This window comes from Hydra vulgaris, chromosome 05, assembly GCF_038396675.1.
Source record: "Hydra vulgaris chromosome 05, alternate assembly HydraT2T_AEP".
In the NCBI taxonomy this organism is placed as follows: Eukaryota; Metazoa; Cnidaria; class Hydrozoa; order Anthoathecata; family Hydridae; genus Hydra; species Hydra vulgaris.
Window position 1 is genome coordinate 30,345,367 of NC_088924.1, and position 23,673 is coordinate 30,369,039.

Here is a 23,673-nt window from a genome sequence, read left to right on the forward strand (position 1 = left end):
TTTGTTTGTTTGTTTTTTAATTATGTGTCATTTTATCTACGAGGACTTTATTAAATATATTATTATATTTCTTGTTTTTTAACATCTCTTACTAATAGATGTTAAAAAACAAGAAGTATATTTTATTCCTAAAAGACGTTTTTTTTTTTAATTTGCATACTAATTATTTGATACAAACCTAGTAACAAGGTTAAAAAATTTAGTTACAAGGTTATATACAACTATGATCAACACAAGCATTACCTCATAGCAAATATTTTTATACCTGAAAAAAAAAAGTCTTTTTTTAAAACAACTTAAAAAAAATAAAAAAATAAACCATATTGTAATTAATAATAATGGGATCTATTTTAAAATGCAGAATTGTTACAACAAGTAAAAGACCTTTTTTTTTCTGATTGTAAATCCAATAAATTTAAAATTTACAATTAAAACTTAATTTAACAAACTTTTAACTTGAAACAGAAATCAAGATGATACAACTACAAATTTATTAATAATAATAATTGTTTAATAATAATTTAGTGAAATTTAAACTACAATATATTCAAAGATTATAATTTCGTTTTTATGTCATTAATGGGTTCTTAGGTTTATAATAAAAATTTGATGAAACCCATTTTAAAATAAAGTATTACAAAATATCAAATAATATATTTTTTTAGTTATTGTTAAAAGACGCAAAAAAAAAAAAAAAGAGAAAACAATTTTTAAATAAAAAACAATTGAAATAAACTATTGGTTTTAGATTTTTATAGCTCTTCTTTAGTATGATCTTCATTATAATCTTCATTTAACGATGCATGCATATATTCATCTTTTGATATTATTCCATCTTTATTTTTATCATCTTCTTGAAATATTTCGCTAACGATTGTTTCAATAGACTCATCACTACTGGGTATTGTCTAAAACGAATTTGTTGTTTCACTCAAATAATAAAAAGAAACTTATTATTTCACTCATATAATAAAAACTCACTTATTATTTCATTCACATAATAAATAAAAACAAATTTGTTGTTTCACTCATAAACTTAAAAAAAATAAAAAAATCTCTGTTTTAAATTCAGAAAAATTGAAAATAATCACGCAGAAAAGTTACAGATATGTTATAGGAATTTATTTTTAGTAACATACCTCTATATCGTCAAGATTTGATGCAGCTTCTTGAAACTTTCGAATATAAGTACTCATTTCTTCACTTGTTAAGCCTCCATCATTATTTAGGTCTAGTTCTAAAAAATGAAATTGGGCATGTTAAATAAAAATGTACTTTGACAATACCAAATTGCAAAATAAATGTTTAAATGTAAACTACTTTGACTATGGCTACAACTAATACTAAACTAGCACTACTTCTTACAACTGAATTGAATTTTAGCTTTTAATAATACTTGTACTTTTAAATAAAAGACATCATATAGTAAATGAAAACACAAGTTATGTAATTAGACAACATAAAAAGTAAGAGCTAAGTCATTAGATAATTAAATATGAACTTATGAAATAAATATGAATTTATTTCACTCTATTAACGTTTAAATCATACCTTCAAATGAGTTATGGTGATCATGGTGGTCATGATGACTATGATCATGGTCATGATCATGATCATGGTCATGATCATGGTGGTCGTGAACTTGAGATTCATCAATATAATTATCGAACTCTTCTTTTGTTAAGCTTTCATCTTCATCAACATCTGAGACAATGTTTCCATCAATATTGTCATTAATAGCCATTAGCTCAATTTCAAAAACCAGAGTAGAACGAGGAGGGATAATATCACCAAATCCTTGATCACCATAAGCTGTAAAAATTTTAAAATTTTGTATAAGATGAAAAAAGTACTTCATGAAATTATAAACTTACTGTACTATTATGCTTTAAAATTATCGCTTATAATATAAAAAAAAACTTTAATTTTATTATTTTTTGTAAAAAATGATGAAAAAATCGATTAAAATCTATTATATATATATATATATATATCTATATGAATATATCTATTGAAATGTTGAGTTTTATAACCAACGCGTTTAGTGTAAAAAAACTTTTAATTTATTATATTCTAAAAAAATGATGAATATTAAAATCTAAAATAATTTTTTTATTTCAAATTATTATTTTAAAGAATTTTATACATTATTATTATTAAGTTTGTAAAAAGATATAAACCTAACAAATTAATTTTAACCTAAACTCATAACCTTAATCATAACTTTAAAAATAATAAATTATAATGGTTGATGAAAAATTTAATTTTTGAAAAGGTTTAAAAGCAAAAGTTTAGAAAAATTTTTTCAATACTATATTGTGTTTCAGTTAAACTCAGAAAAAAAAAATGCCCACACACAGACAGATAACCTCTGTGTTTAAATGTATCTCTGTGTATTAAGTTTTTCATTTTTTTTAAATCTGTTTATTGACATTTTCTAAAAACTGTAAAAAATTTAAATAAACATCAAAGATGACTATGACTATTATAACAAAGAGATTCAAATATCAAAAGAGATTCAAATATCAAAGGAGATTCAAATATCATAAGAGATTCAAATATCAAAAGAGATTCAAATATCAAAAGAGATTCAAATATCAAAAGAGATTCAAATATCAAAATCAAAAGAAATCAAATATCAAAAGAGATTCAAAAATCAAAAGAGATTCAAATATCAAAATCAAAAGAGATTCAAAAATCAAAAGAGATTCAAATATCGAAAGAGATTCAAAAATCAAAAGAGATTCAAATAACAATAGAGACTCACATATCAAAAGAGATTCAAATATCAAAAGAGATTTAAATATCAAAAGAGATTCAAAAATCAAAAGAGATTCAAATATCAAAATCAAAAAAAATCAAAAATCAAAAGAGATTCAAAAATCAAAAGAGATTCAAATATCAAAAGAGATTCAAAAATCAAAAGAGATTCAAATATCAAAAGAGATTCAAAAATCAAAAGAGATTCAAATATCAAAATCAAAAGAAATCAAAAATCAAAAGAGATTCAAATATCAAAAGAGATTCAAAAATCAAAAGAGATTCAAATATCAATAGAGATTCAAAATCAAAAGAGATTCAAATAACAATAGAGACTCGCATATCAAAAGAGATTCAAATATCAATAGAGATTTAAATATTAAAAGAGATTCAAATATCAAAATCAAAAGGAATCAAATATCAAAAGAGATTCAAAAATCAAAAGAGATTCAAATATCAATAGAGATTCAAATATCAAAAGAGATACAAATATCAAAATCAAAAGAAATTAAATATCAAAAGAGATTCAAAAATCAAAAGAGATTCAAATATCAAAATCAAAACAAATCAAAAATCAAAAGAGATTCAAATATCAAAAGAGATTCAAAAATCAAAAGAGATTCAAATAACAATAGAGACTCACATATCAAAAGAGATTCAAATATCAAAAGAGATTTAAATATCAAAAGAGATTCAAAAATCAAAAGAGATTCAAATATCAAAATCGAAAGAAATCAAAAATCAAAAGAGATTCAAAAATCAAAAGAGATTCAAATATCAAAAGAGATTCAAAAATAAAAAGAGATTCAAATATCAATAGAGATTCAAAAATCAAAAGAGATTCAAATAACAATAGAGACTCGCATATCAAAAGAGATTCAAATATCAAAAGAGATTTAAATATTAAAAGAGATTCAAATATCAAAATCAAAAGGAATCAAATATCAAAAGAGATTCAAAAATCAAAAGAGATTCAAATATCAATAGAGATTCAAATATCAAAAGAAATTCAAATATCAAAAGAGATTTAAATATCAAAAGAGATTCAAAAATCAAAAGAGATTCAAATATCAAAATCAAAAGAAATCAAAAATCAAAAGAGATTCAAAAATCAGAAGAGATTCAAATATCAAAAGAGATTCAAAAATCAAAAGAGATTCAAATAACAATAGAGACTCACATATCAAAAGAGATTCAAATATCAAAAGAGATTTAAATATCAAAAGAGATTCAAAAATCAAAAGAGATTCAAATATCAAAATCAAAAGAAATCAAAAATCAAAAGAGATTCAAAAATCAAAAGAGATTCAAATATCAAAAGAGATTCAAAAATCAAAAGAGATTCAAATAACAATAGAGACTCACATATCAAAAGAGATTCAAATATCAAAAGAGATTTAAATATCAAAAGAGATTCAAAAATCAAAAGAGATTCAAATATCAAAATCAAAAGAAATCAAAAATCAAAAGAGATTCAAAAATCAAAAGAGATTCAAATATCAAAAGAGATTCAAAAATCAAAAGAGATTCAAATATCAATAGAGATTCAAAAATCAAAAGAGATTCAAATAACAATAGAGACTCACATATCAAAAGAGATTCAAATATCAAAAGAGATTTAAATATTAAAAGAGATTCAAATATCAAAATCAAAAGGAATCAAATATCAAAATAGATTCAAAAATCTAAAGAGATTCAAATATCAATTAGAGATTCAAATATCAAAAGAGATTCAAATATCAAAATCAAAAGAAATCAAATATCAAAAGAGATTCAAAAATCAAAAGAGATTCAAATATCAAAATCAAAAGAAATCAAAAATCAAAAGAGATTCAAATATCAAAAGAGATTCAAAAATCAAAAGAGATTCAAATAACAATAGAGACTCACATATCAAAAGAGATTCAAATATCAAAAGAGATTTAAATATCAAAAGAGATTCAAAAATCAAAAGAGATTCAAATATCAAAATCAAAAGAAATCAAAAATCAAAAGAGATTCAAATATCAAAAGAGATTCAAAAATCAAAAGAGATTCAAATATCAAAATCAAAAGAAATCAAAAATCAAAAGAGATTCAAATATCAAAAGAGATTCAAAAATCAAAAGAGATTCAAATATCAATAGAGATTCAAAAATCAAAAGAGATTCAAATAACAATAGAGACTCACATATCAAAAGAGATTCAAATATCAAAAGAGATTTAAATATTAAAAGAGATTCAAATATCAAAATCAAAAGAAATCAAATATCAAAAGAGATTCAAAAATCAAAAGAGATTCAAATATCAATAGAGATTCAAATATCAAAAGAGATTCAAATATCAAAATCAAAAGAAATCAAATATCAAAAGAGATTCAAAAATCAAAAGAGATTCAAATATCAAATCAAAAGAAATCAAAAATCAAAAGAGATTCAAATATCAAAAGAGATTCAAAAATCAAAAGAGATTCAAATAACAATAGAGACTCACATATCAAAAGAGATTCAAATATCAAAAGAGAATCAAATATCAAAAGAGATTCAAAAATCAAAAGAGATTCAAATATCAAAATCAAAAGAAATCAAAAATCAAAAGAGATTCAAAAATCAAAAGAGATTCAAATATCAAAAGAGATTCAAAAATCAAAAGAGATTCAAATATCAATAGAGATTCAAAAATCAAAAGAGATTCAAATAACAATAGAGACTCACATATCAAAAGAGATTCAAATATCAAAAGAGATTTAAATATTAAAAGAGATTCAAATATCAAAATCAAAACAAATCAAAAATCAAAAGAGATTCAAATATCAAAAGAGATTCAAAAATCAAAAGGGATTCAAATAACAATAAAGACTCACATATCAAAAGAGATTCAAAAATCAAAAGATATTCAAATATCAAAATCAAAAGAAATCAAAAATCAAAAGAGATTCAAATATCAAAAGAGATTCAAAAATCAAAAGAGATTCAAATAACAATAGAGACTCACATATCAAAAGAGATTCAAATATCAAAAGAGAATCAAATATCAAAAGAGATTCAAAAATCAAAAGAGATTCAAATATCAAAATCAAAAGAAATCAAAAATCAAAAGAGATTCAAAAATCAAAAGAGATTCAAATATCAAAAGAGATTCAAAAATCAAAAGAGATTCAAATATCAATAGAGATTCAAAAATCAAAAGAGATTCAAATAACAATAGAGACTCACATATCAAAAGAGATTCAAATATCAAAAGAGATTTAAATATTAAAAGAGATTCAAATATCAAAATCAAAACAAATCAAAAATCAAAAGAGATTCAAATATCAAAAGAGATTCAAAAATCAAAAGGGATTCAAATAACAATAGAGACTCACATATCAAAAGAGATTCAAAAATCAAAAGAGATTCAAATATCAAAATCAAAAGAAATCAAAAATCAAAAGAGATTCAAATATCAAAAGAGATTCAAAAATCAAAAGAGATTCAAATAACAATAGAGACTCACATATCAAAAGAGATTCAAATATCAAAAGAGATTTAAATATCAAAAGAGATTCAAAAATCAAAAGAGATTCAAATATCAAAATCAAAAGAAATCAAAAATCAAAAGAGATTCAAATATCAAAAGAGATTCAAAAATCAAAAGAGATTCAAATATCAAAATCAAAAGAAATCAAAAATCAAAAGAGATTCAAATATCAAAAGAGATTCAAAAATCAAAAGAGATTCAAATAACAATAGAGACTCACATATCAAAAGAGATTCAAATATCAAAAGAGAATCAAATATCAAAAGAGATTCAAAAATCAAAAGAGATTCAAATATCAAAATCAAAAGAAATCAAAAATCAAAAGAGATTCAAAAATCAAAAGAGATTCAAATATCAAAAGAGATTCAAAAATCAAAAGAGATTCAAATATCAATAGAGATTCAAAAATCAAAAGAGATTCAAATAACAATAGAGACTCACATATCAAAAGAGATTCAAATATCAAAAGAGATTTAAATATTAAAAGAGATTCAAATATCAAAATCAAAACAAATCAAAAATCAAAAGAGATTCAAATATCAAAAGAGATTCAAAAATCAAAAGGGATTCAAATAACAATAGAGACTCACATATCAAAAGAGATTCAAAAATCAAAAGAGATTCAAATATCAAAATCAAAAGAGATTCAAAAATCAAAAGAGATTCAAATATCAAAAGAGATTCAAAAATCAAAAGAGATTCAAATAACAATAGAGACTCACATATCAAAAGAGATTCAAATATCAAAAGAGATTTAAATATCAAAAGAGATTCAAAAATCAAAAGAGATTCAAATATCAAAATCAAAAGAAATCAAAAATCAAAAGAGATTCAAAAATCAAAAGAGATTCAAATATCAAAAGAGATTCAAAAATCAAAAGAGATTCAAATATCAATAGAGATTCAAAAATCAAAAGAGATTCAAATAACAATAGAGACTCACATATCAAAAGAGATTCAAATATCAAAAGAGATTTAAATATTAAAAGAGATTCAAATATCAAAATCAAAAGGAATCAAATATCAAAATAGATTCAAAAATCTAAAGAGATTCAAATATCAATTAGAGATTCAAATATCAAAAGAGATTCAAATATCAAAATCAAAAGAAATCAAATATCAAAAGAGATTCAAAAATCAAAAGAGATTCAAATATCAAAATCAAAAGAAATCAAAAATCAAAAGAGATTCAAATATCAAAAGAGATTCAAAAATCAAAAGAGATTCAAATAACAATAGAGACTCACATATCAAAAGAGATTCAAATATCAAAAGAGATTTAAATATCAAAAGAGATTCAAAAATCAAAAGAGATTCAAATATCAAAATCAAAAGAAATCAAAAATCAAAAGAGATTCAAATATCAAAAGAGATTCAAAAATCAAAAGAGATTCAAATATCAAAATCAAAAGAAATCAAAAATCAAAAGAGATTCAAATATCAAAAGAGATTCAAAAATCAAAAGAGATTCAAATATCAATAGAGATTCAAAAATCAAAAGAGATTCAAATAACAATAGAGACTCACATATCAAAAGAGATTCAAATATCAAAAGAGATTTAAATATTAAAAGAGATTCAAATATCAAAATCAAAAGAAATCAAATATCAAAAGAGATTCAAAAATCAAAAGAGATTCAAATATCAATAGAGATTCAAATATCAAAAGAGATTCAAATATCAAAATCAAAAGAAATCAAATATCAAAAGAGATTCAAAAATCAAAAGAGATTCAAATATCAAATCAAAAGAAATCAAAAATCAAAAGAGATTCAAATATCAAAAGAGATTCAAAAATCAAAAGAGATTCAAATAACAATAGAGACTCACATATCAAAAGAGATTCAAATATCAAAAGAGAATCAAATATCAAAAGAGATTCAAAAATCAAAAGAGATTCAAATATCAAAATCAAAAGAAATCAAAAATCAAAAGAGATTCAAAAATCAAAAGAGATTCAAAGATCAAAAGAGATTCAAAAATCAAAAGAGATTCAAATATCAATAGAGATTCAAAAATCAAAAGAGATTCAAATAACAATAGAGACTCACATATCAAAAGAGATTCAAAAATCAAAAGAGATTCAAATATCAATAGAGATTCAAAAATCAAAAGAGATTCAAATAACAATAGAGACTCACATATCAAAAGAGATTCAAATATCAAAAGAGATTTAAATATTAAAAGAGATTCAAATATCAAAATCAAAAGAAATCAAATATCAAAAGAGATTTAAAAATCAAAAGAGATTCAAATATCAATAGAGATTCAAATATCAAAAGAGATTCAAATATCAAAATCAAAAAAAATCAAATATCAAAAGAGATTCAAAAATCAAAAGAGATTCAAATATCAAAATCAAAAGAAATCAAAAATCAAAAGAGATTCAAATATTAAAAGAGATTCAAAAATCAAAAGAGATTCAAATAACAATAGAGACTCACATATCAAAAGAGATTCAAATATCAAAAGAGATTTAAATATCAAAAGAGATTCAAAAATCAAAAGAGATTCAAATATCAAAATCAAAAGAAATCAAATATCAAAAGAGATTCAAAAATCAAAAGAGATTCAAATATCAAAATCAAAAGAAATCAAAAATCAAAAGAGATTCAAATATCAAAATCAAAAGAAATCAAAAATCAAAAGAGATTCAAATATCAAAAGAGATTCAAAAATCAAAAGAGATTCAAATAACAATAGAGACTCACATATCAAAAGAGATTCAAAAATCAAAAGAGATTCAAATATCAAAATCAAAACAAATCAAAAATCAAAAGAGATTCAAATATCAAAAGAGATTCAAAAATCAAAAGAGATTCAAATAACAATAGAGACTCACATATCAAAAGAGATTCAAATATCAAGAGAGATTTAAATATCAAAAGAGATTCAAAAATCAAAAGAGATTCAAATATCAAAATCAAAAGAAATCAAAAATCAAAAGAGATTCAAAAATCAAAAGAGATTCAAATATCAAAAGAGATTCAAAAATCAAAAGAGATTCAAATATCAATAGAGATTCAAAAATCAAAAGAGATTCAAATAACAATAGAGACTCACATATCAAAAGAGATTCAAATATCAAAAGAGATTTAAATATTAAAAGAGATTCAAATATCAAAATCAAAACAAATCAAAAATCAAAAGAGATTCAAATATCAAAAGAGATTCAAAAATCAAAAGGGATTCAAATAACAATAGAGACTCACATATCAAAAGAGATTCAAAAATCAAAAGAGATTCAAATATCAAAATCAAAAGAAATCAAAAATCAAAAGAGATTCAAATATCAAAAGAGATTCAAAAATCAAAAGAGATTCAAATAACAATAGAGACTCACATATCAAAAGAGATTCAAATATCAAAAGAGATTTAAATATCAAAAGAGATTCAAAAATCAAAAGAGATTCAAATATCAAAATCAAAAGAAATCAAAAATCAAAAGAGATTCAAATATCAAAAGAGATTCAAAAATCAAAAGAGATTCAAATATCAAAATCAAAAGAAATCAAAAATCAAAAGAGACTCAAATATCAAAAGAGATTCAAAAATCAAAAGAGATTCAAATATCAATAGAGACTCACATATCAAAAGAGATTCAAATATCAAAAGAGATTTAAATATTAAAAGAGATTCAAATATCAAAATCAAAAGAAATCAAATATCAAAAGAGATTTAAAAATCAAAAGAGATTCAAATATCAATAGAGATTCAAATATCAAAAGAGATTCAAATATCAAAAGAGATTCAAATATCAAAATCAAAAGAAATCAAAAATCAAAAGAGACTCAAATATCAAAAGAGATTCAAAAATCAAAAGAGATTCAAATATCAATAGAGATTCAAAAATCAAAAGAGATTCAAATAACAATAGAGACTCACATATCAAAAGAGATTCAAATATCAAAAGAGATTTAAATATTAAAAGAGATTCAAATATCAAAATCAAAAGAAATCAAATATCAAAAGAGATTTAAAAATCAAAAGAGATTCAAATATCAATAGAGATTCAAATATCAAAAGAGATTCAAATATCAAAATCAAAAAAAATCAAATATCAAAAGAGATTCAAAAATCAAAAGAGATTCAAATATCAAAATCAAAAGAAATCAAAAATCAAAAGAGATTCAAATATTAAAAGAGATTCAAAAATCAAAAGAGATTCAAATAACAATAGAGACTCACATATCAAAAGAGATTCAAATATCAAAAGAGATTTAAATATCAAAAGAGATTCAAAAATCAAAAGAGATTCAAATATCAAAATCAAAAGAAATCAAATATCAAAAGAGATTCAAAAATCAAAAGAGATTCAAATATCAAAATCAAAAGAAATCAAAAATCAAAAGAGATTCAAATATCAAAATCAAAAGAAATCAAAAATCAAAAGAGATTCAAATATCAAAAGAGATTCAAAAATCAAAAGAGATTCAAATAACAATAGAGACTCACATATCAAAAGAGATTCAAAAATCAAAAGAGATTCAAATATCAAAATCAAAACAAATCAAAAATCAAAAGAGATTCAAATATCAAAAGAGATTCAAAAATCAAAAGAGATTCAAATAACAATAGAGACTCACATATCAAAAGAGATTCAAACATCAAGAGAGATTTAAATATCAAAAGAGATTCAAAAATCAAAAGAGATTCAAATATCAAAATCAAAAGAAATCAAAAATCAAAAGAGATTCAAAAATCAAAAGAGATTCAAATATCAAAAGAGATTCAAAAATCAAAAGAGATTCAAATATCAATAGAGATTCAAAAATCAAAAGAGATTCAAATAACAATAGAGACTCACATATCAAAAGAGATTCAAATATCAAAAGAGATTTAAATATTAAAAGAGATTCAAATATCAAAATCAAAAGAAATCAAATATCAAAAGAGATTCAAAAATCAAAAGAGATTCAAATATCAATAGAGATTCAAATATCAAAAGAGATTCAAATATCAAAATCAAAAGAAATCAAATATCAAAAGAGATTCAAAAATCAAAAGAGATTCAAATATCAAAATCAAAAGAAATCAAAAATCAAAAGAGATTCAAATATCAAAAGAGATTCAAAAATCAAAAGAGATTCAAATAACAATAGAGACTCACATATCAAAAGAGATTCAAATATCAAAAGAGATTTAAATATCAAAAGAGATTCAAAAATCAAAAGAGATTCAAATATCAAAATCTAAAGAAATCAAAAATCAAAAGAGATTCAAATATCAAAAGAGATTCAAATATCAATAGAGATTCAAATATCAAAAGAGATTCAAATATCAAAATCAAAAGAAATCAAAAATCGAAAGAGATTCAAATATCAAAAGAGATTCAAAAATCAAAAGAGATTCAAATATCAATAGAGATTCAAAAATCAAAAGAGATTCAAATAACAATAGAGACTCACATATCAAAAGAGATTCAAATATCAAAAGAGATTTAAATATAAAAAGAGATTCAAATATCAAAATCAAAAGAAATCAAATATCAAAAGAGATTCAAAAATCAAAAGAGATTCAAATATCAATAGAGATTCAAATATCAAAAGAGATTCAAATATCAAAATCAAAAGAAATCAAATATCAAAAGAGATTCAAAAATCAAAAGAGATTCAAATATCAAAATCAAAAGAAATCAAAAATCAAAAGAGATTCAAATATCAAAAGAGATTCAAAAATCAAAAGAGATTCAAATAACAATAGAGACTCACATATCAAAAGAGATTCAAATATCTAAAGAGATTTAAATATCAAAAGAGATTCAAAAATCAAAAGAGATTCAAATATCAAAATCAAAAGAAATCAAAAATCAAAAGAGATTCAAATATCAAAAGAGATTCAAATATCAATAGAGATTCAAATATCAAAAGAGATTCAAATATCAAAATCAAAAGAAATCAAAAATCAAAAGAGATTCAAATATCAAAAGAGATTCAAAAATCAAAAGAGATTCAAATATCAATAGAGATTCAAAAATCAAAAGAGATTCAAATAACAATAGAGACTCACATATCAAAAGAGATTCAAATATCAAAAGAGATTTAAATATTAAAAGAGATTCAAATATCAAAATTAAAAGGAATCAAATATCAAAAGAGATTCAAAAATCAAAAGAGATTCAAATATCAATAGAGATTCAAATATCAAAAGAGATTCAAAAATCAAAAGAGATTCAAATATCAATAGAGATTCAAAAATCAAAAGAGATTCAAACAACAATAGAGACTCACATATCAAAAGAGATTCAAATATCAAAAGAGATTTAAATATTAAAAGAGATTCAAATATCAAAATCAAAAGGAATCAAATATCAAAAGAGATTCAAAAATCAAAAGAGATTCAAATATCAATAGAGATTCAAATATCAAAAGAGATTCAAATATCAAAATCAAAAGAAATCAAATATCAAAAGAGATTCAAAAATCAAAAGAGATTCAAATATCAAAATCAAAAGAAATCAAAAATCAAAAGAGATTCAAATATCAAAAGAGATTCAAAAATCAAAAGAGATTCAAATAACAATAGAGACTCACATATCAAAAGAGATTCAAATATAAAAAGAGATTTAAATATCAAAAGAGATTCAAAAATCAAAAGAGATTCAAATATCAAAATCAAAAGAAATCAAAAATCAAAAGAGATTCAAATATCAAAAGAGATTCAAAAATCAAAAGAGATTCAAATATCAATAGAGATTCAAATATCAAAAGAGATTCAAATATCAAAATCAAAAGAAATCAAATATCAAAAGAGATTCAAAAATCAAAAGAGATTCAAATATCAAAATCAAAAGAAATCAAAAATCAAAAGAGATTCAAATATCAAAAGAGATTCAAAAATCAAAAGAGATTCAAATAACAATAGAGACTCACATATCAAAAGAGATTCAAATATCAAAAGAGATTTAAATATCAAAAGAGATTCAAAAATCAAAAGAGATTCAAATATCAAAATCAAAAGAAATCAAAAATCAAAAGAGATTCAAAAATCAAAAGAGATTCAAATATCAAAAGAGATTCAAAAAACAAAAGAGATTCAAATATCAATAGAGATTCAAAAATCAAAAGAGATTCAAATAACAATAGAGACTCACATATCAAAAGAGATTCAAATATCAAAAGAGATTTAAATATTAAAAGAGATTCAAATATTAAAATCAAAAGAAATCAAATATCAAAAGAGATTCAAAAATCAAAAGAGATTCAAATATCAATAGAGATTCAAATATCAAAAGAGATTCAAATATCAAAATCAAAAGAAATCAAATATCAAAAGAGATTCAAAAATCAAAAGAGATTCAAATATCAAAATCAAAAGAAATCAAAAATCAAAAGAGATTCAAATATCAAAAGAGATTCAAAAATCAAAAGAGATTCAAATAACAATAGAGACTCACATATCAAAAGAGATTCAAATATCAAAAGAGATTTAAATATCAAAAGAGATTCAAAAATCAAAAGAGATTCAAATATCAAAATCAAAAGAAATCAAAAATCAAAAGAGATTCAAATATCAAAAGAGATTCAAAAATCAAAAGAGATTCAAATATCAAAAGAGATTCAAATATCAAAATCAAAAGAAATCAAAAATCAAAAGAGATTCAAATATCAAAATCAAAAGAAATCAAAAATCAAAAGAGATTTAAATATCAAAAGAGATTCAAAAATCAAAAGAGATTCAAATAACAATAGAGACTCACATATCAAAAGAGATTCAAAAATCAAAAGAGATTCAAATATCAAAATCAAAAGAAATCAAAAATCAAAAGAGATTCAAATATCAAAAGAGATTCAAAAATCAAAAGAGATTCAAATAACAATAGAGACTCACATATCAAAAGAGATTCAAATATCAAAAGAGATTTAAATATCAAAAGAGATTCAAAAATCAAAAGAGATTCAAATATCAAAATCAAAAGAAATCAAAAATCAAAAGAGATTCAAAAATCAAAAGAGATTCAAATATCAAAAGAGATTCAAAAATCAAAAGAGATTCAAATATCAATAGAGATTCAAAAATCAAAAGAGATTCAAATAACAATAGAGACTCACATATCAAAAGAGATTCAAATATCAAAAGAGATTTAAATATTAAAAGAGATTCAAATATTAAAATCAAAAGAAATCAAATATCAAAAGAGATTCAAAAATCAAAAGAGATTCAAATATCAATAGAGATTCAAATATCAAAAGAGATTCAAATATCAAAATCAAAAGAAATCAAATATCAAAAGAGATTCAAAAATCAAAAGAGATTCAAATATCAAAATCAAAAGAAATCAAAAATCAAAAGAGATTCAAATATCAAAAGAGATTCAAAAATCAAAAGAGATTCAAATAACAATAGAGACTCACATATCAAAAGAGATTCAAATATCAAAAGAGATTTAAATATCAAAAGAGATTCAAAAATCAAAAGAGATTCAAATATCAAAATCAAAAGAAATCAAAAATCAAAAGAGATTCAAATATCAAAAGAGATTCAAAAATCAAAAGAGATTCAAATATCAAAAGAGATTCAAATATCAAAATCAAAAGAAATCAAAAATCAAAAGAGATTCAAATATCAAAATCAAAAGAAATCAAAAATCAAAAGAGATTTAAATATCAAAAGAGATTCAAAAATCAAAAGAGATTCAAATAACAATAGAGACTCACATATCAAAAGAGATTCAAAAATCAAAAGAGATTCAAATATCAAAATCAAAACAAATCAAAAATCAAAAGAGATTCAAAAATCAAAAGAGATTCAAATATCAAAATCAAAAGAAATCAAAAATCAAAAGAGATTCAAATATCAAAAGAGATTTAAAAATCAAAAGAGATTCAAATAACAATAGAGACTTACATATCAAAAGAGATTCAAATATCAAAAGAGATTTAAATATCAAAAGAGATTCAAAAATCAAAAGAGATTCAAATATCAAAATCAAAAGAAATCAAAAATCAAAAGAGATTCAAATATCAAAAGAGATTCAAAAATCAAAAGAGATTCAAATATCAAAATCAAAAGAAATCAAAAATCAAAAGAGATTCAAATATCAAAAGAGATTCAAAAATCAAAAGAGATTCCAATATCAATAGAGATTCAAAAATCAAAAGAGATTCAAATAACAATAGAGACTCACATATCAAAAGAGATTCAAATATCAAAAGAGATTTAAATATTAAAAGAGATTCAAATATCAAAATCAAAAGGAATCAAATATCAAAAGAGATTCAAAAATCAAAAGAGATTCAAATATCAATAGAGATTCAAATATCAAAAGAGATTCAAATATCAAAATCAAAAGAAATCAAATATCAAAAGAGATTCAAAAATCAAAAGAGATTCAAATATCAAAATCAAAAGAAATCAAAAATCAAAAGAGATTCAAATATCAAAAGAGATTCAAAAATCAAAAGAGATTCAAATAACAATAGAGACTCACATATCAAAAGAGATTCAAATATCAAAAGAGATTTAAATATCAAAAGAGATTCAAAAATCAAAAGAGATTCAAATATCAAAATCAAAAGAAATCAAATATCAAAAGAGATTCAAAAATCAAAAGAGATTCAAATATCAAAATCAAAAGAAATCAAAAATCAAAAGAGATTCAAATATCAAAATCAAAAGAAATCAAAAATCAAAAGAGATTCAAATATCAAAAGAGATTCAAAAATCAAAAGAGATTCAAATAACAATAGAGACTCACATATCAAAAGAGATTTAAAAATCAAAAGAGATTCAAATATCAAAATCAAAACAAATCAAAAATCAAAAGAGATTCAAATATCAAAAGAGATTCAAAAATCAAAAGAGATTCAAATAACAATAGAGACTCACATATCAAAAGAGATTCAAATATCAAAAGAGATTTAAATATCAAAAGAGATTCAAAAATCAAAAGAGATTCAAATATCAAAATCAAAAGAAATCAAAAATCAAAAGAGATTCAAAAATCAAAAGAGATTCAAATATCAAAAGAGATTCAAAAATCAAAAGAGATTCAAATATCAATAGAGATTCAAAAATCAAAAGAGATTCAAATAACAATAGAGACTCACATATCAAAAGAGATTCAAATATCAAAAGAGATTTAAATATTAAAAGAGATTCAAATATCAAAATCAAAAGAAATCAAATATCAAAAGAGATTCAAAAATCAAAAGAGATTCAAATATCAATAGAGATTCAAATATCAAAAGAGATTCAAATATCAAAATCAAAAGAAATCAAATATCAAAAGAGATTCAAAAATCAAAAGAGATTCAAATATCAAAATCAAAAGAAATCAAAAATCAAAAGAGATTCAAATATCAAAAGAGATTCAAAAATCAAAAGAGATTCAAATAACAATAGAGACTCACATATCAAAAGAGATTCAAATATCAAAAGAGATTTAAATATCAAAAGAGATTCAAAAATCAAAAGAGATTCAAATATCAAAATCAAAAGAAATCAAAAATCAAAAGAGATTCAAATATCAAAAGAGATTCAAAAATCAAAAGAGATTCAAATATCAAAAGAGATTCAAATATCAAAATCAAAAGAAATCAAAAATCAAAAGAGATTCAAATATCAAAAGAGATTCAAAAATCAAAAGAGATTCAAATATCAATAGAGATTCAAAAATCAAAAGAGATTCAAATAACAATAGAGACTCACATATCAAAAGAGATTCAAATATCAAAAGAGATTTAAATATTAAAAGAGATTCAAATATCAAAATCAAAAGGAATCAAATATCAAAAGAGATTCAAAAATCAAAAGAGATTCAAATATCAATAGAGATTCAAATATCAAAAGAGATTCAAATATCAAAATCAAAAGAAATCAAATATCAAAAGAGATTCAAAAATCAAAAGAGATTCAAATATCAAAATCAAAAGAAATCAAAAATCAAAAGAGATTCAAATATCAAAAGAGATTCAAAAATCAAAAGAGATTCAAATAACAATAGAGACTTACATATCAAAAGAGATTCAAATATCAAAAGAGATTTAAATATCAAAAGAGATTCAAAAATCAAAAGAGATTCAAATATCAAAATCAAAAGAAATCAAAAATCAAAAGAGATTCAAATATCAAAAGAGATTCAAAAATCAAAAGAGATTCAAATATCAAAATCAAAAGAAATCAAAAATCAAAAGAGATTCAAATATCAAAAGAGATTCAAAAATCAAAAGAGATTCAAATATCAATAGAGATTTAAAAATCAAAAGAGATTCAAACAACAATAGAGACTCACATATCAAAAGAGATTCAAATATCAAAAGAGATTTAAATATTAAAAGAGATTCAAATATCAAAATCAAAAGGAATCAAATATCAAAAGAGATTCAAAAATCAAAAGAGATTCAAATATCAATAGAGATTCAAATATCAAAAGAGATTCAAATATCAAAATCAAAAGAAATCAAATATCAAAAGAGATTCAAAAATCAAAAGAGATTCAAATATCAAAATCAAAAGAAATCAAAAATCAAAAGAGATTCAAATATCAAAAGAGATTCAAAAATCAAAAGAGATTCAAATAACAATAGAGACTCACATATCAAAAGAGATTCAAATATCAAAAGAGATTTAAATATCAAAAGAGATTCAAAAATCAAAAGAGATTCAAATATCAAAATCAAAAGAAATCAAAAATCAAAAGAGATTCAAATATCAAAAGAGATTCAAAAATCAAAAGAGATTCAAATAACAATAGAGACTTACATATCAAAAGAGATTCAAATATCAAAAGAGATTTAAATATCAAAAGAGATTCAAAAATCAAAAGAGATTCAAATATCAAAATCAAAAGAAATCAAAAATCAAAAGAGATTCAAATATCAAAAGAGATTCAAAAATCAAAAGAGATTTAAATATCAAAATCAAAAGAAATCAAAAATCAAAAGAGATTCAAATATCAAAAGAGATTCAAAAATCAAAAGAGATTCAAATATCAATAGAGATTCAAAAATCAAAAGAGATTCAAACAACAATAGAGACTCACATATCAAAAGAGATTCAAATATCAAAAGAGATTTAAATATTAAAAGAGATTCAAATATCAAAATCAAAAGGAATCAAATATCAAAAGAGATTCAAAAATCAAAAGAGATTCAAATATCAATAGAGATTCAAATATCAAAAGAGATTCAAATATCAAAATCAAAAGAAATCAAATATCAAAAGAGATTCAAAAATCAAAAGAGATTCAAATATCAAAATCAAAAGAAATCAAAAATCAAAAGAGATTCAAATATCAAAAGAGATTCAAAAATCAAAAGAGATTCAAATAACAATAGAGACTCACATATCAAAAGAGATTCAAATATCAAAAGAGATTTAAATATCAAAAGAGATTCAAAAATCAAAAGAGATTCAAATATCAAAATCAAAAGAAATCAAATATCAAAAGAGATTCAAAAATTAAAAGAGATTCAAATATCAAAATCAAAAGAAATCAAAAATCAAAAGAGATTCAAATATCAAAATCAAAAGAAATCAAAAATCAAAAGAGATTCAAATATCAAAAGAGATTCAAAAATCAAAAGAGATTCAAATAACAATAGAGACTCACATATCAAAAGAGATTCAAAAATCAAAAGAGATTCAAATATCAAAAGAGATTCAAAAATCAAAAGAGATTTAAATATCAAAATCAAAAGAAATCAAAAATCAAAAGAGATTCAAATATCAAAAGAGATTCAAAAATCAAAAGAGATTCAAATATCAATAGAGACTCACATATCAAAAGAGATTCAAATATCAAAAGAGATTTAAATATTAAAAGAGATTCAAATATCAAAATCAAAAGAAATCAAATATCAAAAGAGATTCAAAAATCAAAAGAGATTCAAATATCAAAATCAAAAGAAATCAAAAATCAAAAGAGATTCAAATATCAAAAGAGATTCAAAAATCAAAAGAGATTCAAATATCAATAGAGATTCAAATATCAAAAGAGATTTAAATATCAAAAGAGATTCAAATATCAAAAGAGATTCAAATATCAAAAGAGATTCAAATATCAAAAGAGACTCAAATATCAAAAGAAATTTAAAAATCAAAAGAGATTCAATTACCAAAAGAGATTCAATATTAAAAATTCTATTATGAAGATTTTTGTATGTAATAGTGCATAATTTTACCACATGGTTATTGTTTTAAAAATAAAAATGCATGTTATATTGATAAAAAAAATATTATTGACATTAAAATTGCTTTTAGTATTTTTTGAAAACTTTGCAAGAATAAATTAAAAAGTTATTCAGCAAATAAGATAGTGATTAATTTAAATCAGTTATTTTATATTCCCATGTACGTTGTAAAACAACAGCTTCTCTATAAAAAAATTATTTGTGAAATTGGTAATGGTAAATGACCTACAGAGAAATTGATAAGCAAACTGGAATCCCTTTTCAAACAGTTATTAACATTATGAAAAAGCAAAGTTTGATTACTACAACTGATATTGCTAGATGAAGCCATAAAAAAACAACATCTAATACCATTGATTGAAACATCATTTTACAAATCAAGCAAAAAAGATTTGAAACTGTTCATTAGATAGCTAACAAAGTTTAAAAGGTTTTAACAGGAAAATGACCCCAAACATATTACCAATCCAACATAGGAATATTTTTGAATAAATAATATTTATGTAAAGGAATGATCTGCCCAGTTTTACAACCTTAATCTCAGTCAGCACTTGTGGCACATTCTAGATGGAATATTGGAGATCAAAATTACATAGGACAAAATGATCTTAAAGCAGCAATGATCAAATCATAGGAGAAAATAACTCCAGAAGAAAGTAAAACTCTGGTAGAACTGATGCCTCATCATCTGCAAGATGCAGAAGCATTAATTCCATTCAAATAAAATAATGGCCCGGCTAAATATTAAAATTTAATTTTTTGCTTAAATTCTCAAATTTTTTTGTTTAAACTTATTTGTCCTATTAATTATTTGTGAGAAAGATTTTGATGAATCTTAGCACAACTGATTTTTCGATATCATATGAACTTATATTTAACAATTTTTGAATAAAATGATTCAATATTATGCTATTTTTAATTTCAAAATAATTCAATATTATGCTTTTTTCAAAAAATTGATAGTTTTTTCGTTTGTGCTAATAGTTCTACATTATCTTTGAGAAAGGTAAAAGATCACATCCATATAAAAGAAAATGTTAAATGAATAGAATATTATAAATAGTATGAATGAATGTATAATAAAAATAGTATAAACGGAATGTTAGACAAAATATATGGTATGACACTTTTTTTTAAACAACTTAAGTTATAGTTACTTATAGTTAATAAGAGAACCAGGAATGATAAATGGAAAATTGAATTTTATTGCTACTAAAAGAAACAATAACAACTTTTTTTATAAAGCTGCAAAAATAATTTAACAATTTTCAAAACTATTATTCTGTTGTCAACAGAATAATCCAAAACGAACTAAATGCATTTTGAGTCACAATATTTGTTTTGAATTGAGTTAAAGGATCAAAACATTTTTTTATTATAGCTGTTTTGAAGCAAGAAATAGTCTTTCATATAATAATTTTATACAAAATATTTTTTAGAACAAATAAAAATTTTTTTTATGTCAGTATAATCAAATTAAATATATTTCTGAATAAAAGTTCAAGGATATTTACAAATAGTAATGAGTACTAATATTAAGTAAACATCTGTCAAATTCAATAATAATAAAAATATTATATTATTATAATTATATTATTATAAAAAATTATACTATAAAAATATAACAATAATAAAATAACAACAACAATAATGACAGTAATAAAAATAATTATAACAGCAATACACTATAATAATAATAATAATTAGTATAATAATAATAATAATAATAACAATATTAATATTAATAATAATAGTTAAAAGTAGTTATTAATAGCAGGGCTCAATTTAATAGTCGGACATTGCCACCCCTTGGATCATTCTTGAGACCTGCTAGGGGAGGGCAACAAACCATTGTTGATTTTTTCAGTAAAAATGGTTGGTTGCCTCCATAAATCAGATATCAAAAACAGTCTGAGGGGAGCAATGTCTGACCGTTAAATTGAGCCCTGTAATAGTAATGTAAATATTAACATAATTAACATATAAATATTAATGTAAACATATTAACATGTAAATATTAATGTAAAAATAACAAAAAGCAATAGTAATGACAACAAAAACTATTATAAAAATTAGAAATATCAAACATGTTTTATTAATAACAGTAATAATAAACAATACTAAAGACAACAAAAATCAATTATAGAAATTATAAATATTAACTGTATTTTTTTAATAAAAAGTACAACAAACTGGTTTTAAAGGTTGAGAAGGAATTGAGAGCTTTTAGTTTGTAAGAAAAGTTGTTCCAATGTCAGTAATAATATATAAAATATAACTGAAAATGATATGAAAAATAAATACGCTGTTATTTGTTGCTAAATAAATCAAAAATAAATTTAGTAAAAACAATAATTTAATAAATTTTTATTTTTAACTATTATCCAAACTATATAAATTTTAATTTTTGAAACTTTAAGATTGAAAATTTCTTTTAAATTGGTTTTAATTTAAAATTCATGTGAATAAAAGACTACTAACCTAATGATGGTGGAAGAGTTAACCTTCTCTTTTCCCCCACACACATTCCTGGAATACCTTTCTCCCAACCAGGGATAACTTGGGCAGCTCCCAATACAAAAGTAAATGGTTCATTACGATCATAGCTTGCATCAAATTTTTTGCCATTTTTCTCTAATGTGCCAATATAGTGCATTGAAATTTGATCACCATTCGCAGCTTTTCTTTAAAAAAATTAGTTAAAAACATTAGTGTCTAATATACTCCAACTGTAAACACACACAAACACATACACAAAGACTTGATTTGGACTTGAGTGCAAAAACTGACAGTAACTTGTGACTCATAAAACAAAGACTATATAATTTAGGTACATGCGTATCTGGCTTTTACGGCACCAATTTATAATAAAAATCTGTGAACTAATTTTTCACAGCGTGCTTGGCATAGATATTTTAAGGATGTGTTTTGCTACCTTATTTTTAAAATCTTATATCAACTTAGATTTTATTTTAAAAGTTGAAGGTTTAAAGTTTGTTATATGGCTGTTGTTTTTTTTTGCAGTTACTAACATTTTCAATAATTTTATTAGAATTAAAGAAAGTGTATTGATATTGAAGGATGTTGATTTATTTTTGTAATATGTTCATTTAATTTTCTACATCTATTTTCTTCGTACCTGCCAAATTTCAAATAAAAATAATTGCACTCTCATACTCTATTATGGCACTCCCTAGAGGTACCCAATATTATGTTTTTTATTTATATTTTAAATGATAATTTGGTAAAAAAATTGAATTTTTTTACTAGAATTTATACCAATTTCCATCTATTTATAAAGTTACCTTATGATAAGTTAACTTTAAAATTAAGTGGAAATTGGTATAAACCATTTAATAATAATATGTATATTTATATCTATACTACAAGTAGAAAAGGCTTATAAACCAGTTAAGTGAAGATTATTAATAATAGACTTTTAATGTACATAAATTTAAAATATAATATTAAAATGTCCCCTTAATTGGTACATCTTTTTTTTATGAACCTATTACCACCTAAATTACTTTATGAATTTATCAAGTAGAAATTATTAATAACATACTTTTAATGCTGGGTGCGGATTCACAACACTTTCGTAAGTCCAAAATTTGCGTAAAGTTTGCGTAAGTTCAAAGTTACGCTAAGTGGTATTCACAAACCTTGCGTAAACAAAAACTTACGAAATTCCCAAGTTTTTACGTAAGTTATTACTTACGCAAAAAGTCTAAAAAACGGTATTCACAACATTTTCCTAAAAAGTGCTGAGCAAACTTTACGCAAGAAAAGTTACGTCTGCTATTTTCTGACTTAAGTTTGGCGTAACTTTAAATCATCTAATAATATTTAAAAATGGCGTTTTTATTATTATGAAAGATTTCAGATTTTGTTTATTGCCAATAAAATATAATTTTATCTTAATTTTATACTGCTATACGTTAAGTTATTTATTTAAATAATACAACAATAGTTTTTTTTTTAACAACAACAACAATAGCAGTATATTTACCAAAAGTTTAGATGTATTACATAAACTTGTTTTATAAAACTTGTTTCACCTTAAATTTAAAGTTAAAAAAATATACACTCAATCAAGATGGATAGTTCACTCTCTCATAGCCTAGCTAAAACAAGGAGAGCGACCATAGTACGGATATATCATATAGTTTTGCAGTATGCCAATAACTTATTAAATAAATTAACTTAATAACTAGTTATTGTCATACATCAATCATTGATGTATCATTATGATAAAGGATACATCATAATGATGTACCCATACT

General features: G+C 22.2%; 1 protein-coding gene across 1 annotated transcript in view; it reads right to left on the reverse strand.

The window, feature by feature from the left end:
• Positions 1 to 323: 323 nt before the first annotated feature.
• Positions 324 to 23,673, reverse strand: part of LOC136071950 (peptidyl-prolyl cis-trans isomerase FKBP14-like) — a 36,897-nt gene continuing 13,547 nt past the window's right edge. Inside the window, exons 2-5 of the mRNA XM_065797892.1 lie at positions 21,872 to 22,074; positions 1,552 to 1,812; positions 1,140 to 1,237; positions 324 to 908 (exon numbers count right to left, since the gene is read on the reverse strand). Coding sequence (XP_065653964.1) covers positions 753 to 908; positions 1,140 to 1,237; positions 1,552 to 1,812; positions 21,872 to 22,074 — 718 coding nt within the window. The 3' untranslated portion in view covers positions 324 to 752. The remainder of the gene's footprint in view (positions 909 to 1,139; positions 1,238 to 1,551; positions 1,813 to 21,871; positions 22,075 to 23,673) is intronic.